At 57.0% G+C, this 15,539-nt stretch overlaps 1 protein-coding gene across 1 annotated transcript; it reads right to left on the bottom strand.

Moving 5' to 3' along the window:
- Positions 1-1,028: 1,028 nt before the first annotated feature.
- PAQR5 (progestin and adipoQ receptor family member 5) lies at positions 1,029-13,595 on the bottom strand. Its single transcript, XM_038147565.1, is given in 9 exon segments — positions 1,029-2,488; positions 3,404-3,545; positions 4,299-4,395; positions 5,088-5,214; positions 7,744-7,900; positions 7,903-7,948; positions 8,871-8,998; positions 9,725-9,894; positions 13,316-13,595. Coding segments are annotated over 8 exon segments (969 nt in total). The 5' UTR covers positions 9,773-9,894; positions 13,316-13,595; the 3' UTR covers positions 1,029-2,264.
- Positions 13,596-15,539: the final 1,944 nt, after the last annotated feature.

The following is a 15,539-nucleotide window of genomic DNA, read 5'->3' as shown; positions in this document are numbered from 1 at the left end:
CAACCCAATGGAAACGAGTGAATTCCCAATCTGTGGAAAATGAGTGAATTCCCAACCTGCTGGAAACAATTCCCAAAGTGTGGGGAATGAGTTAATTCCCAACCCAATGGAAATGAGTGAATTCCCGACTTGTTGGAAACGAGTTAATTCCCAACCTGTTGGAAATAATTCCCAACCTGTAGGAAACGAGTTAGTTAATTCCCAACGCGATGGAAATGAGTGAATTCCCAACCCGATGGAAATTAGTTAATTCCCAACCTGTGGGAAATGATCCGTGGTGGAAAATAACCAAGGAAGTGTGGTGTTGGGACATGTGGGAAAAATGCAGCAGAGCAAGTCCAGGGAAAAGCAAACTTCCTTCCCAGGGAATGGATTCCAAGGGGGAACTGGCGATGGGGATTCAATTCCTTTTAAATTCCAGGGAATTTCCACTTTGACTCCAAATTCCTGAATGTTTCCACAAGGCACTTCAAGGATATTTTCTTTAAAAAGGATAAAATCCTGGAGGAGCCTGAAATTCCTGCTTTTCCCCAGCTTTTCCAAATCCACGTGGCTTAGGAGGGATGAGGGAGGTTTGCTGGAATTTCATCCCAAATTCCTTTGGCACTGGGTGTGGATCAACATTCCACAAATAAACATCCCGGTTTATTTCCTTGGAACAACTGGACACGGAGTTTTCATTTCTCCTGGGAAGGGAACTGAGGAAAATCCAGAGATTTTTGGTAAAAAGCAGGAAAAATCCTCTCCCTGTGCCGCTCCAGCATCCAGCATCACCCATTCCATGGGTTCAGCCGGGGGGTCCCGTGGAATTCTGGCATTCCATCCCCTTTGGAATGCAGTCTTCCCAAAATTCCTGGCACTGGAGAGGACGGGAGGGTTTCAGTTCAAAAGTTGAACGACCTGGAATAATTCTGGGATGATTCCCGATGTTTTTCCGGGCTCTCCAATCCCAGCCGGGTCCCTCCCCTGTCACAGCGGCTCCCAAAGTAAATAAACTCTGGAATTATCAGCACTGATCTCCAAAAGAATTTGTTCTCCCAGGAATATTTTTTATTATCAAGCAGAATAAAACCAGCGATTTACATTAATTTAATAAAAACTTTGGAAAAACAATTCCAGTGCTTATAAATATCCCGAAAATCCCGGTCAGCGTTCCCAAAGATCGATTTATCCCATAATTAACCCGTTCATCCCAGATTTTGTTGTGATATCCCAAATTCCAGCAGCTCCCAAAGTGCAGCAGTCAGACCTCGGCAAAGGCAATTAAAGGAAATTAATGGAAGACCCCCGGGATTATCCAGGAAAACATTCCCAAAGAATAAAGCGTGTGACACGTTCCCGCAGGAAAATCCAAGAGGAAAACCTGGATCCTGGAAAAACCTGGAGCTCCAGGCTCCTCCTGCAAAATCCAGGAGCAGCAGGGAAGGAAAGCAAGGAGCAGCAGAGGGAAAATCCTGGGAATTCTTTAAAATTCCAGGGTGCTTTTAACCCTTGAGCTGTCCCAAATCCTGCTTTTCTCCTGGCATCTCACCACGGATCCCAATCCCAAAACATCCAAAGCTTCTCCCTAAAGGATCCCAAATCCCGGGAGTTTGGGGTGTGGAGCTCTTCCTCTCCCACCCCCAATCCCGGGATCCATCCTGGGAATACCCAGGACAGGGTGGGATTCCTTGATTCCATCCCTCCCTGTGGGAACTCGGAATTCCCACGGCAATGAACTTCTCCGGATTTCCCGGAATGAGACCCTGGAAGAGCTTTCCTGCGGGAACATCCCACTGGGGCTCTCCTGGAATCCCTTTTCCCAGATGAAGAGCAGAAATAGCGGGAATTAAAGCGGGAGGGAAACTCCAGTCCCTCCACCCCGCCTTTCCAGGCACTTGGGCTGAGCACAAGGCTTGGAATTCCAAAGGAATGCCACATCCAAGGGGAAAACGGGAACTGGGGAGTGCTTGGCTTCACCGGGAACCTCCCAGCGGGCGATGCCAACATTCCCTGGATTTCTCCCCGAGGCAGACCTGAGGGATCCCGGATTCTTTGGGAAGCGGGAGCGCTTCCCTCCCTTTTCAGGGATCAAATCCTGATTATTTCACGCTTTCCCTGTGGATAACAGCGGGATGGGAAGCGTTTCCCAGCCCATCCGCGGATAAAACCGGTGCAGCTTTCCCTCGGGAAATTCCCAAAGAAACATTTCCAGGCGATCCAATTCCCCCACGGACACCTCTGGAATGGGACTGCTCCCAGAAATCCAAGGCAATCCCTGGTTTCTAGTGGGATTTTTCCTGGGAAGGAGGATCCGGGGGGAGGCTGCGGAAGCAGACCCCAAGGATGGCCAGGCTGGCAGCCGCTCCCATTCCCAGGGATCCGAAGGTTTCCAGGGAAGAGGGAAGCGGGAGGCGGCCCTGCCGCTCCGCCATGTCCATGGAGACAGCTTCCAGCTGGAAGAGCGTTCCCAGGATCCCGCAGACGTGGAAAACCTGGTGGCTGTGCCCTGCGACAGAAATCTCAGAGAATTCCACGGAAATTCCATGGAAATTCCGGGGGCTTGGAGCGTTCTGGGGACTTGGGAGGTGTCCCTGCCCATCCAAACACCCTGGAATTCCAGAATTCCAGGGCTGAATCATGCTCAGCCTGCTTCACCTAGCATCCATGGAATGTTTATCCCACAGATCCCTGCTCCTGATTGCTGGAGTTTTATCATCACACAAACTCCTCTTCCCAGTTCCTGGGGTTTTATCCTCCTTGTAATTCCTACTCCCAATGTCTGTGGCTCCGAGGAATTTATTCCTGGGATTCTATGGGGTTTATTCCCAGCATTCCCTGGGTTCGTTCCTGGGATTCTCGGGGTTCGTTCCCAGCATTCCATGGGTTCATTTCCTAGATTCCCGGGGTCCATTCCCAGCATTCCTGGGGTTCATTCCCAGCATTCCCAGGGTTTATTCCCAGCATTCCCAAGGTTTATTCCTGGCATTCCCCTGGAGTCATTCCCTGGATTCCCTGGGCCTATTCCCAGCATTCCCTGGGTTCATTCCCAGCATTCCCAGGGTTCATTTCCAACATTCCCAGGGTTTATTCCCTGGATTCCCAGGGTTTATTCCTGGCATTCCCCTGGAGTCATTCCCTGGATTCCCAGGGTTTATTCCTGGCATTCCCCTGGAGTCATTCCCTGGATTCCCTGGGTTCATTCCCATCATTCCCAGGGTTCATTCCCAGCATTCCCAGGGTTTATTCCCAGCATTCCCAGGGTTTATTCCTGGCATTCCCCTGGAGTCATTCCCTGGATTCCCTGGGTTCATTCCCATCATTCCCAGGGTTCATTCCCAGCATTCCCAGGTTCATTCCTAGCATTCCCGGGTTCATTCCCAGCATTCCCAGGTTCATTCCCAGCATTCCCAGCAACGCTCACCGATGAAGTCGAAGCTGCCGGGCGCCAGGCGCTCGGGCAGGCGGGAGGTGAAGCTCAGGAGGGTGAGGAGGGCGCAGAGGCTGTGCCGGGAATGCAGCGGGAGCGAGCCCTCGGAGCAGCTCCCGGCCGCGCTCCGGGACAGCTGCCGGCAAAAGCGGGAGTGATCCATCCCTCCATCCATCCATGAACCCTTCAATCCATCCATCCATCCACCCATCCATGAATCCTTTAATCCATACATCCCTCCATCCATCCATCCATCCCTCCATCCATCCATCCATCCATCCATCCATCCATCCATCCATCATCCATCCATCCATCCATCCATCCATCCATCCATCAATCATCCATCCATCTGTGAATCCTTCAATCCATCCATCATCCATCCATCCATCCATGAATCCTTCCTTCCATCCATCCATCCATCCATCCATCCATCCATCCATCCATCCATCCATCCAATCCCATATCCTATCCATCCATCCATCCATCCATCCATCCATCCATCCATCCCAAAGGAGCCATTCCCAGTTCCCCACTCCCCTCAGCCCCGCTCCAACCCTGCCTCCCAGGAAAAAGCAGGATTGATCCATCAATCCCAGGGAGCCGCAGCCATTCCCGGTTCCCACACCCATCACCTCCACTCCTGCTGGCCCAAATTCCCACCCTGCTCCGGTTTAATCCCGGGAAAAGGCCCCTCCCAGCTTCCCGGGGCAGGAATTTTCCAGCCCTTTGAAGTGAGAGGAATCCGCCAGCAATGGCAGCAGGAAAAAATATCCCAGGGCCTTTTCCTGCCGGAGTTTGTTTGCCTTCCAAACCCCAAGCTGCGCCTGGTTTCCCAAAGAATTCCAGGCTGAGGCAGCTGAAACTTCCCAGGATTTCGTGGGATACCCACCCTGTAGAAAACTGGGATGCTGTCGAAAATGTAGGGATACACGAAGGCCAAAGTTCGGAAGGCTTTGCTCAGGCGGGGCCGCTCCGCCTCCAGAAACCTGGGAAACACCGGGAATTCTGGGTGGGATCCACTGGGAAACACTGGGAATTCCACATGGGATACACAGGGAAACACTGGGAATTCCACATGGGATACACAGGGAATTTCACATGGGATATACCAGGAAACACCGGGAATTCTGGGTGGGATCCACTGGGAAACACTGGGAATTCCACATGGGATACACAGGGAATTCCACATGGGATCCACTGGGAAACACTGGGAATTCCACATGGGATACACTGGGATACTGAGGGAATTCCACATGGGATACACAGGGAATTTCACATGGGATACACAGGGAATTTCACATGGGATATACTAGGAAACACTGGGAATTCCACATGGGACACACAGGGAAATACAGGGAATTCCACATTTAATATATTGGGAAACACAGGGAATTCCACACGGGAAACACAGGGAATTCCACAGCTTCTCTGGGAACCTGGGATAGCAGACCTGGATCATCTCCAAGTTCCCTCCCAATCCAAACCATTCCAGGATTCCACAAATCCCCTTCGGAACTTCCCAAAGATTGAAGCTCCTCCCGTTATTCCACATTTTCACCATCGAGTTCTCCTCACTTCCCGGGCGGAAAAATTCCCTCTGTCCCCTTCCCCACCTCCCGGCTGGCCCAGCCCGTGAGCAAACCCCTCATCCCGAATTCCCGGCGCCGCTGGATCCCACCTGGAATAGCAGGACAGGCCAGTGCTGAGCGCGGAGTTGAGCACGGCCACGGGAACGTAGAAATCATGGAATGTGCTCCCGACCCATTCCAGAGGGAAGACGTAGGCGGAGTACGCCAGCGCCGAGCCTGGAAGCACAGCGGGGCCGTCAGCCCCGAACCCCGGAATTCCCTGGAATCCCCCTGGAATTCCTCCTCCTCCTCCTGGGCTCAGCTCTGAGCTCCGGGTTGGAACACCGGGAAGGGCCGGGAACCTCCGGAACAGGCAGCATTCCAGAGGGACTGGAGGGCTGTGGGAATATCCTGGAATTGCCTCGTGCTCCCGGTGAGGCTCCTCCAGTTGGGTAAAATCTGGGATTTTTCCTCATTCCCATTGTTCCAAATTCCAGGTCTGTCCCAAATTATTTGTGGCCGGAGCGGCCCCAGGCCATTCCCGAGCTCCGGAGCGCAGGGAGGAGGAAAAGGAAGAGCAGGAATTTCCCCCAAACCTCCCCTCTGGATGTGGCATCCCATAAATACGACTAAATTCCCAAAATCCCGTGAATTCAACCTATCCCAGCTCCTCCTGACCCCCTCAAATTCCTGAAATCCCAGAAATCTGGGCTAAATTCCTGAATTCCTGAAATCTGGGCTACCCCACCTCGTCCTGTGCTCCCAAATTTACGAAATCCCATAAATATGGGCTAAATTCCCAAAATCCCAAAAGCCTGGGCTCACCCTGTGCCCCGGAATTCCCAAAATCCCATAAATCCCCCTGGAATTCCCACATCCCATCCATCCCCCCGGAATCCCCAAATCCCATAAATCCCCCCATAACCCCCCAATCCCATAAACCCCCCCCAGAATTCCCGCATCCCATAAATCCTCCCAGAATCTCCAAATCCCATTAATCCCCCCATAACCCCCAAATCCCATAAATCCCCCCCGGAATTCCCGCATCCCACAAATCCCCCCATAACCCACCAAATCCCATAAATCCCCCCATAACCCCCCAATCCCACCCATCCCCCCATAGCCCCCCATCCCACCCATCCCCCCATAACCCCCAAATCCCATCCACCCATCCATCCCCCCATAGCCCCCCAATCCCATCCATCCCCCCATAACCCCCCAATCCCACCAATCCCCCCGGAATTCCCACATCCCATAAATCCCCCCGGAATCCCCAAATCCCATAAATCCCCCCATAACCCCCAAATCCCATCCATCCTCTCGGAACTCCCAAATCCCATAAATCCCCCCGGAGTTCCCGCATCCCACAAATCCCCCCATCATCCCCCAATCCCATCCATCCCCCCATAACCCCCAATCCCACCCATCCCCCCGGAATTCCCGCATCCCACCAAACCCCCATAACCCCCCAATCCCACCCATGCCCCCATAACCCCCAAATCTCATCAATCCCCCTGGAACCCCCAATCCCACAAATCCCCCCATAACCCCCCAATCCCATCCATCCCCCATAACCCCCAATCCCATAAACCCCCCAGAACTCCCAAATCCCATAAATCCTCCCGGAATCCCCAATCCCATCAATTCCCCCATAACCCCCAATCCCATAAACCCTCCCAGAACTCCCAAATCCCATCAACCCCCCCAGAACTCCCAAATCCCATCAATCCTCCCGGAATCCCATAAATCCCATCAATTCCCCCATAACCCCCCAATCCCACAAATCCCCCCATAACCCCCAAATCCCATAAACCCCCCTGGAATCCCCAAATCCCATAAACCCTCCCATAACCCCAAATCCCATCCATACCCCCGGAATTCCCGCATCCCATCCATCCCCCCATAACCCCCAAATCCCATAAATCCCCCCATAACCCCCCCCCACAAATCCCCCCCTCCCAAATCCCATCCCCCCATCCCCCCAAAATCCCCATAAAATCCCATCCCACAAATCCCCCCGGAATTAATCCCATCCATCCCCCCATAACCCCCAAATCCCATAAGCCCCCCCGGAACCCCCAAATCCCATCAATCCCCCCAGAATCCCCAAATCCCATAAATCCCCCCATAACCCCCAAATCCCATCCATGCCCCCAGAACTCCCAAATCCCACATCCCCCATAACCCCCAAATCCCATAAACCCCCCCAGAACCCCCAAACCCCACAAATCCCCCCATAGCCCCCCAATCCCATCCATGGCCCCAGAATCCCCAAATCCCATAAATCCCCCCAGCATTCCCGCATCCCATAAATCGCCCTGGATTTCTCGCATCCCATAAATCCCTCCATAACCCCCAATCCCATAAACCCCCCATAACCCCCAAATCCCATAAATCCCCCCGGAATCCCCAAATCCCACAAATCCCCCCATAGCCTCCAATCCCATAAATCCCCCTGGAATCCCCAAATCCCATCAAACTCCCCATAACCCCCACATCCCATAAATTCCCCCATATCCCACAAATCCCCCCAAAACCCACAAATCCCATCCATCACCCCATAACCCCCAATCCCACAAATCCCCCCATAATCCCCCAATCCCATCCATGCCCCCATAACCCCAAATCCCATAAACCCCCCAGATTTCCCAAATCCCATAAATCCCCCCATAACCCCCAATCCCACAAATCCCCCCATAGCCCCAAACCCCACAAATCCCCCCATAGCCCCCAATCCCACCCATCCCCTTTCCCGGTGCCCCCTACCCAGGCCGTAGAGGCTGAGCGCGGCGTAGTCGCAGCAGTAGGCGCGGTGCCGCCCGCGCCCGCCCAGCGCGCCCAGGGCGTGCGCGGCGCCGGAGGCCAGCGGGTACAGGGCCACCGTGCCCAGGTAGGCCAGGAACGGCCCCGCGCCCGCCTCCCGCGGCCCCCCCGCGCCCGCAGCGCGCCCGCCAGCAGCCACGCGAAATACCTGCGGGGCGGGAGCCACACCGGGACACGGGTCAGCGCCGGGCACCCGCCACCTGGGCAACAGGGGTGTGCCAGGGGTGCAAGGGGTACCCCAGGGGTGACCAGGGGTGACCAGGTGTGCCCAGGGGTGCCCAGGTGTGTGCCAGGGGTGCCCAGGGGTGTGCCAGGGGTGCCCAGGGGTGACCAGGGGTGCCTAGGAGTGCCCAGGTGTGTGCCCAGGGGTGCAAGGGGTGCCCAGGTGTGTGCCCAGGGGTGTCCAGGTGTGTGCCAGGGGTGCCCAGGGGTGCCCGGGGTGACCAGGGGTGCCCAGGGGTGCCCAGGTGTGTGCCCAGGGGTGCCCAGGGGTGCCCAGGTGTGTGCCAGGGGTGCCCAGGGGTGCCCAGGGGTGCCAGGGGTGCCCAGGGGTGCCCAGGGGTGCAAGGGGTGCCCAGGGGTGCCCAGGGGTGCCCAGGTGTGTGCCCAGGGGTGCCCAGGGGTGCCAGGGGTGCCCAGGGGTGCCCAGGGGTGTGCCCAGGGGTGCCCAGGGGTGCCCAGGGGTGCCCAGGTGTGACCAGGGGTGCCCAGGTGTGCCAGGGGTGCCCAGGTGTGTGCCCAGGGGTGCCCAGGTGTGCCCAGGTGTGTGCCCAGGGGTGCCCAGGGGTGCCCAGGGGTGCCCAGGTGTGCCAGGGGTGCCCAGGTGTGCCCAGGTGTGTGCCCAGGGGCGCCCAGGTGTGTGCCAGGTGTGCCCAGGTGTGGCCAGGTGTGCCCGGGTGTTAAGGGCTGTCCCCAGGTGTCCCCAGGTGTTAAGGGCTGTCCCCAGGTGTCCCCAGGTGTTAAGGGCTGTCCCAGCTGTGCCCGGGTGTCCCCAGGTGTCCCCAGGTGTGCAGGGGCTGTCCCCAGGTGTCCCCAGGTGTCCCCAGGCGTGCCGGGCTGCGGGCGCTCACCCGGCGGGCACCAGGTGTGTCCAGATGTTGAGGGTCTCGTTGTTCATCCCGAAGAGGCTGAGCAGGCACTCGCAGGCCGAGCTCCGGGGGGGGCGGTACCCCGAGAGAATTCCCGGCTCCCGGTAACTCTGGGAATGATGGGAGCGACGGGAATGGTGGGAATGGGATGGGAATAATGGGAATGGGAATGGGAATGGGAGGAATGGGAATGGGATGGGAATAATGGGGAAAATGGGAATGGGAATGATGGGAATGATGGGAATAATGGGAATGATGGGGAAAATGGGAATAATGGGAATCATGGGAATGATGGGAATAATGGGAAATATGGGAACGATGGGAAGAATGGGAATAATGGGAATGGGAATAATGGGAATTATGGGAATGGGATGGGAATGATGGGAATAATCTGAATAATGGGAATGATGGGAATGGGAATGGGAATAATGTGAATAACGGGAATATTGGGAATAATGGGAATGATGGGAGTGATGGGAGTGATGGGAGTGATGGGAATGGGAATAATAGGAATAATGGGAATAATGGGAATGGGAACGGGAATGGAAGTAATGCGAATGGGGATGGGAATAATGGGAATGGGAATAATGGGAGTAATGGGAATGGGGATGAGAAGGATGGGAAAAAGGAATGGGAACAGGGACAGGAATGGGAACGGGGACGGGAATGGGAATCACAATGGGAATGGGGATGGGGATGGAAAAGGATGGGGAGCATCCCCAAAGTTCCGGAGTCGGGACACAGCTGTGGCCCCTTGGGGCGACCCTGCCGCTGCTCCCGGGTGTCACATCCCAAATCCCGCTGATCCCGGGAGCAGGGGGGGAATTCCCGCTGACCTCGGGCACCTGGTGGGCGCGGAGCAGCCGGGCCGTGGGGCTCGGCATGGCCGGCTCCGGATCCCGGGATTTTCCAGCTCAGCTTCCAGGGGCACGGCGCCTCAGAGCCCTCCCGGCCGCATCCCGCGGGAATGGCGCTGCTCCCGCGAGGATCCCGGGATCAGGACGGCCTGCAGGGGATGAGAATTCCTGGCATGCTGCACCGATCCCAAATCCCAAATCCCACAGGGAATTGTATCCCAGCGGGATGGGGAGCGCCCGTCCCCTGAGGGGTGCTGGGATCCCCAGGGAGCAGCGGGAGAAGGCTGATCCCGCTTCCCAGAGGGGCGGGAATTCCAACAGATCCAGAGGGATGTGGGACCGCCTCGGGATCACACCGAGATCCCGGGATGCAGGAAGGTCCCTCGGGAAGAGAAGGGACACGGGGTCCCGGCTGGATCCCCTTTCCCGCTCCCATGGAATATCCCGGCTCCGGCTCTTGCCCGATCCCGGCGCCGGCAGCGCCGCCTCCGCTCCGGGAAATCGAGGGAAAATCCGCCGTCCCTCCTCCCATCCCGCCCGGAGCAGGAAAAGCGGGAAGGGAGCTCCAGCTCCATCCCACCGGGATCCAGAGGAATCCAAAATTCTGGATTCCCGAGATTCCAAGAGCTCCTGGAGCTTCTGCAGCACTTCCAGCTGCTCCAGCCATCCCCACTTCCCAGCGGGATCCAGCCCTTGGATGTGCCACGGAGCCGTTCCCAAAGAACCCCCTCCCCAGCCCCTGGAATTCCCGGGATTCCCTGCCATCCCAGCCCTACCTCTGCCAGCTCCGGGGTGAGGCAGCTCCAGGAAAATCCCCGGAGCACCGGGAACAGCTGGAGAGGGAGGGAAAAATTAACGAGGCAGGAGAGCAATGAACCAACAAAACCCCGCTGGAAACGCCTCCGGTTAAAGATTAGACAGGAATGGGAATGGGAATGGGAATGGGAATGGGGATGGGAATGGGGAATGGAAGTGGGGATGGGAATGGGGAATGGGGAATGGGAATGGGGAACTGGGAATGGGGAATGGGAAACTGGGAATGGGGAAGGGGGAATGGGGAATGGGGAATGGGGATGGGAATGGGGAATGGGGAATGGGAATGGGGAACTGGGAATGGGGAATGGGAAACTGGGAATGGGGAAGGGGGAATGGGGAATGGGGAATGGGGAATGGGGAATGAGGAATGGGGAACTGGGAATGGGGAACGGGAAACTGGGAATGGGGAAGGGGGAATGGGGAATGGGGAATGGGGAATGAGGAATGGGGAATGGGGAATGGGAATGGGGAATGGAGTGCTTCCCAGGGCTCTGGAAGCACCGAGGTGCTGCCTTAAAGCTCCACAGAGTCTGCAGCCCCCAGATCCCATGGAATTCCTGTGGTTTTTTTCCAGGGTGGAAACGGAACCTGAATCCAGAGAAGGCTCCAGGAGAGCTGCAGAGGGGCTGGGGACGAGGGATGGAGGGACAGGACACAGGGAATGGCTCCCACTGCCAGAGGGCAGGGATGGATGGGATGTTGGGAATTAGGAATTCCTGGCTGGGAGGGTGGGGAGGGGCAGGGATGGAATTCCCAGAGCAGCTGTGGCTGCCCCTGGATCCCTGGCAGTGCCCAAGGCCAGGCTGGAATCTGTTCATGGAAGGGTCCCTGCCATGGCCAGGGCTGGAATGAGATGAGTTTTGAGCGCCCTTCCGACCTGGAATTCTGGGATTCTGGGATTCTCAGAGGGCAAAGAATGAGCCCTTCCAGAGCCACGAGCCATTCCAGAGGCTTGGGCTTTTCCAGAAGCTCCTCCCAGGTGCAGGATCCTCCTGTGCCCAGAGCCCCTGGATGGGATCCCTGAGCTGGGAGCACCTGGATCCATCCCGACCCAGCCATTCCTGTGGCAGGGCTCCCTTCCCTGTTCCCTGTCCCCATTCCCTGTTCTCTGTCCCTGTTCCCATTTCCTGTCCCTTTCCCCTGTCTTCATTCCCTGTTCCCTGCTCCCTATTCCCTGTTCCCAGTTCCCTGTTCCCTGTCCCCATTCCCATTCCCTGTCCCTATTCCCATTCCCTGTTCCTCATTCCCTGTTCCCTTTTCCCTGTCCCCATTCCCATTCCCTGTCCATATTCCCATTCCCTGTTCCCCATTCCCTGTCCTTGTCCCAGTTCCCATTCCCATTCCCTGTTCCCCATTCCCTGTCCCTGTCCCAGTTCCTATTCCCATTCCCTGTTCCAGTTCCCATTCCATGTTCCCAGTTCCCATTCCCATTCCCATTCCCTGTTCCCTGTCCCCATTCCTTGTCCCCTGTCCCCATTCCCATTCCCATCCCCATTCCCTGTTCCCTGTCCCCATTCCCATTCCCATTCCCATTCCCATTCCCATTCCCGTTCCCTTTCCCGTTCCCTGCGGGAAGCAGCAGGAGGCTCCCGGCCGGGCCCCAGGCAGGAATGTGCGGTTTGGGAGCGCGGTGACTCACCGGGGCCGGGCGCACCCTGCGGGCCGGGCCGGGCCGGGCCGGGCCTGCCTCCCCCTGCTCCTCCTCCTCCTCCTCTCCCTCCCCCTGCTCGGGCTCTTCCCGGCCGGGAATGGGGATGGGATGGGATGGGGAAGGGGACATGGCAGGGCCGCGACCCCTGCGAGTCACCTCTGCCAGCGCTGCGGCTTCGCTCAGGCGGCTGCAGCAGCTCCTCTTCCTCCTCCTCCTTCTCTTCTTCCTCCTCTTCTTCTTCCTCCTCCTCCCTAATTTCCTCCTCCTCCTCCTCCTCCTCCTCCTCCTGCTCTCCCTCCCGGTTCCCTCCGGTCTCACCCGACTCCTCTCGGGGCTCTCCCGGCCCCGCAGCCGCAGCCCGGCCCGGGCGCTCCCGGCTCAGCCCCGGCTCCCCTCGGCAGTGTCCCCACCCGGCAGCGATGTCCCCACCTGGCACCACCGCCAGGAGCGCGGCCCTGTCCCCTTGTCACCGTCCTCTGCCCATGGCACGGCTCCCGTGGCACCCTTTCCTTTCCTTTCCTTTCCTTTCCTTTCCTTTCCTTTCCTTTCCTTTCCTTTCCTTTCCTTTCCTTTCCTTTCCTTTCCCCATCCTTCCCTACGGAACATCCCAGCCCCTGGCGCGGCTCTCCCTGGCACACCCCTCGCTCCGTGCCGGGATGATTTTCCAGGGGCCGGGAATATTCGGGAATTCCCAGCGGCGCCGGGAGAGCGGGAGCAGCGCTGGAAAACTCCGGGAGCGGCGCGGGCCGTGCCTGGAGCGCTCACGGCGGGACAACGGCGGCTTTGTGGGAGTTGTTGTTGTTGTTGTTGCCGCTGGAATTCGCCGGGAGCAGCGGCTTCTCCATGCCAGAAATCCGCCGCTCCCACCCGTCCTTCCCGCGGGATCCCAGACCCCATCCCGCTCCCGAGGGAAACTTCCCGGGAATCCCGCGATCCCCCGCACCGGGAGCCGTGGGAGGGCAGGGAATGCTCCCGCAGCTCCGGCACTTTCCCCATTCCCATTCCCATTCCCCTTCCCGCATTCCCGAACTTCCCGGGAGCCGAGCCGGGGGCTCAGCGGGAAAAGCTGGGAATGCCGGGGAGGGGGAAAAGCCGGGACTTACGGCGCTGCTCGGAGCCGCCGCTGGATGCGGCGTTTTCCAGCGCTGCCTCCAAATCCCGGGATTACTCAGCTGGGAGCAAACACTGCCCACACGAATTCCCGGCCGGGCGGGCGCGGCTTTTCCAGAGGCACGATCCCGCCAGGAAGCGCCGCCAGGGATGATCCCAGAGCCGGCAATTCCCGGGTTTTGGGAGGGAATGAACCCCGGCTCGTCCAAGGAAAAAAAGGTTCCCAGATAAACCCGGAAACCGGCGCGGCCAAACGCGGCCGGGAGCGGAGCCAGCGGCGAGGAAGTGGAAAAAAAGCAGGAAAAAATATCAATTCCCAGCCCTGCCGCGCATCTCCCGCTCCCGGCGCCTCTGGAAAACTCCCGGCGCTCCTCCAGAGGAGCCTGGCAGCTCCAGCCCTCCCGCGGCTCCTCATTCCCGGGTTATTCCCAGCCGGATGGGAATGAACCCCAGCCCGGTGGGTTTCCCGTTCTGCTTCCCAAAAATCCGCTGCTTTTCCTGCAGCGTTCCGCTGGGAACGGCTTTCCCAAAGTTCGGAGAGCCGGAGATTTCCAGCGGGATGGAGAGGGATAAGCGGGCTCAGTTTATTATTATTAATTATTATTATTGATTATTATCCCTTAGTTATTCAGGAATTGGGAGAAGCGGAGCCGGGCAGGGCTGGTGAATTCCCAGCTCCATCCCGAACTCCAATCCCACAGGAAAGTCCTGGGAATTCCTGGGAGTTAACTCCATCCCGCCGGCACTGGGACACGGCTTTTCCCTGGACACAGCTTCCCGGGGCTCTGGAATTCCCTTCCCACCTTCGGGGATGCTCCAAGGCTCTCTTCAATCCCAACGCGCCAAGGAAAAGGAATCACTCGGGAGAATCCCGGAATATTTCGTGTGGGATGGGCAGGGACACCTTCCACTATCCCAGGGTGCTCCAACCCTGCCTTGGACATTCCTGGGATCCAGGGGCAGCCACAGCTTCTTTGGGAATTCCACCCCAGCTGGGAATTCCTTCCACGATCCATCTAAATCTCCACTTTTCCTGCCCCTCCCTCCCAGATCCCAACCCCTCTCCAGCTCTCCCTGGATTCCTGGAAGGGGCTCTGGGATTCCCTGGAGCTGCATTGCCCCATTCCCAAATTTGGGATATTTTTAGTGACCGCTCCGTTAAAACCCTCATCTCACAAATCCCAAAAAGCTCCAAACGAGCTGGATTTACCGGGAATAATTCCCAGCAGGAATCCACCCCTTGGGCTCCTTCCCTCAACCACCAAACCCTTAATGAACCGGAAAAGTCCACATTTTCCCACTTTTCCAGAGGAAAACCTCCTTAAAACCACGACACCTCAAAGCCACCACAGGAAAAAAAAAAAAAACCTTGGAATACGTCTGGAAAATAAATTCCTTGGAAAATCCCCAAATAAGGAGGACATCCCGAGGTTTTGGTTTGTTTTTTTTCTTAAGATAAAAAAATTTATTTCCCAATCTTAGAAAGCTTTCCAAGCATTCCCAATGTCCCATAGAAACGTAGGAGAACCTCTTCCCGCCAAAAATTCCGGAGGGGCGGAATACAAAACTATCCTGTGCACATTGTGCTTGAAGGAGCGCCCTGCCCGGAGCATCCTGTAAACAAATTATTGCATATTTTCCATCGGGATCCTCGGGAAAATCCCGGAAAATCCAACAAAATCCCAGCCAAGCCACGCCCGGGGAGGAGGAGAACGGGAATGAGCGGCTTCCAGGGAACGCCCGGATTCCAGGGAATGCCTGGATCCCAGGGAGGGTTGTGCTTGCGTTGTCGGGGTGGGGGAACCACGGAGAGGGGATCCCATGGGAAGAGCCAACGGATCTCCGGGTGAAAATCTGGGATCGGAGCTGATCTGGGTCCTGAAGACCTCTGGGAGTTTGAAGGGGGAAATGAACAAAGAAATCCTAGACTGGAATGAATTCCAAGAAGTTTTGGGGATTGGCTCCACGGCCAAGGGTCCTCTTCCAAGGCGCAATGGAATTTAAGGAGTATCAGGAATTCCCCATGGATTCTCCATGGAATTGCAGCCTCTGGTGGTGATTCCCGGGAGCGCCACCTGTGCTAAGGCCACCAGAAGGCGATGGAAGGACAGGAGGGACAACCTTGGAATGCTCCATCCCAAACTTCCAGCGGCATCCATGGAGGAAGGATCCCATGGGAAGCGCCAATGGATCTCCAGAGGAAAGTCTGGGATCAAA

The sequence above is a fragment of the Motacilla alba genome, chromosome 10, assembly GCF_015832195.1.
Source record: "Motacilla alba alba isolate MOTALB_02 chromosome 10, Motacilla_alba_V1.0_pri, whole genome shotgun sequence".
Taxonomy (NCBI): Eukaryota; Metazoa; Chordata; class Aves; order Passeriformes; family Motacillidae; genus Motacilla; species Motacilla alba.
Note: the sequence above shows the minus strand (reverse complement) of the source record. Positions and strands in the feature narration are given on the sequence as shown.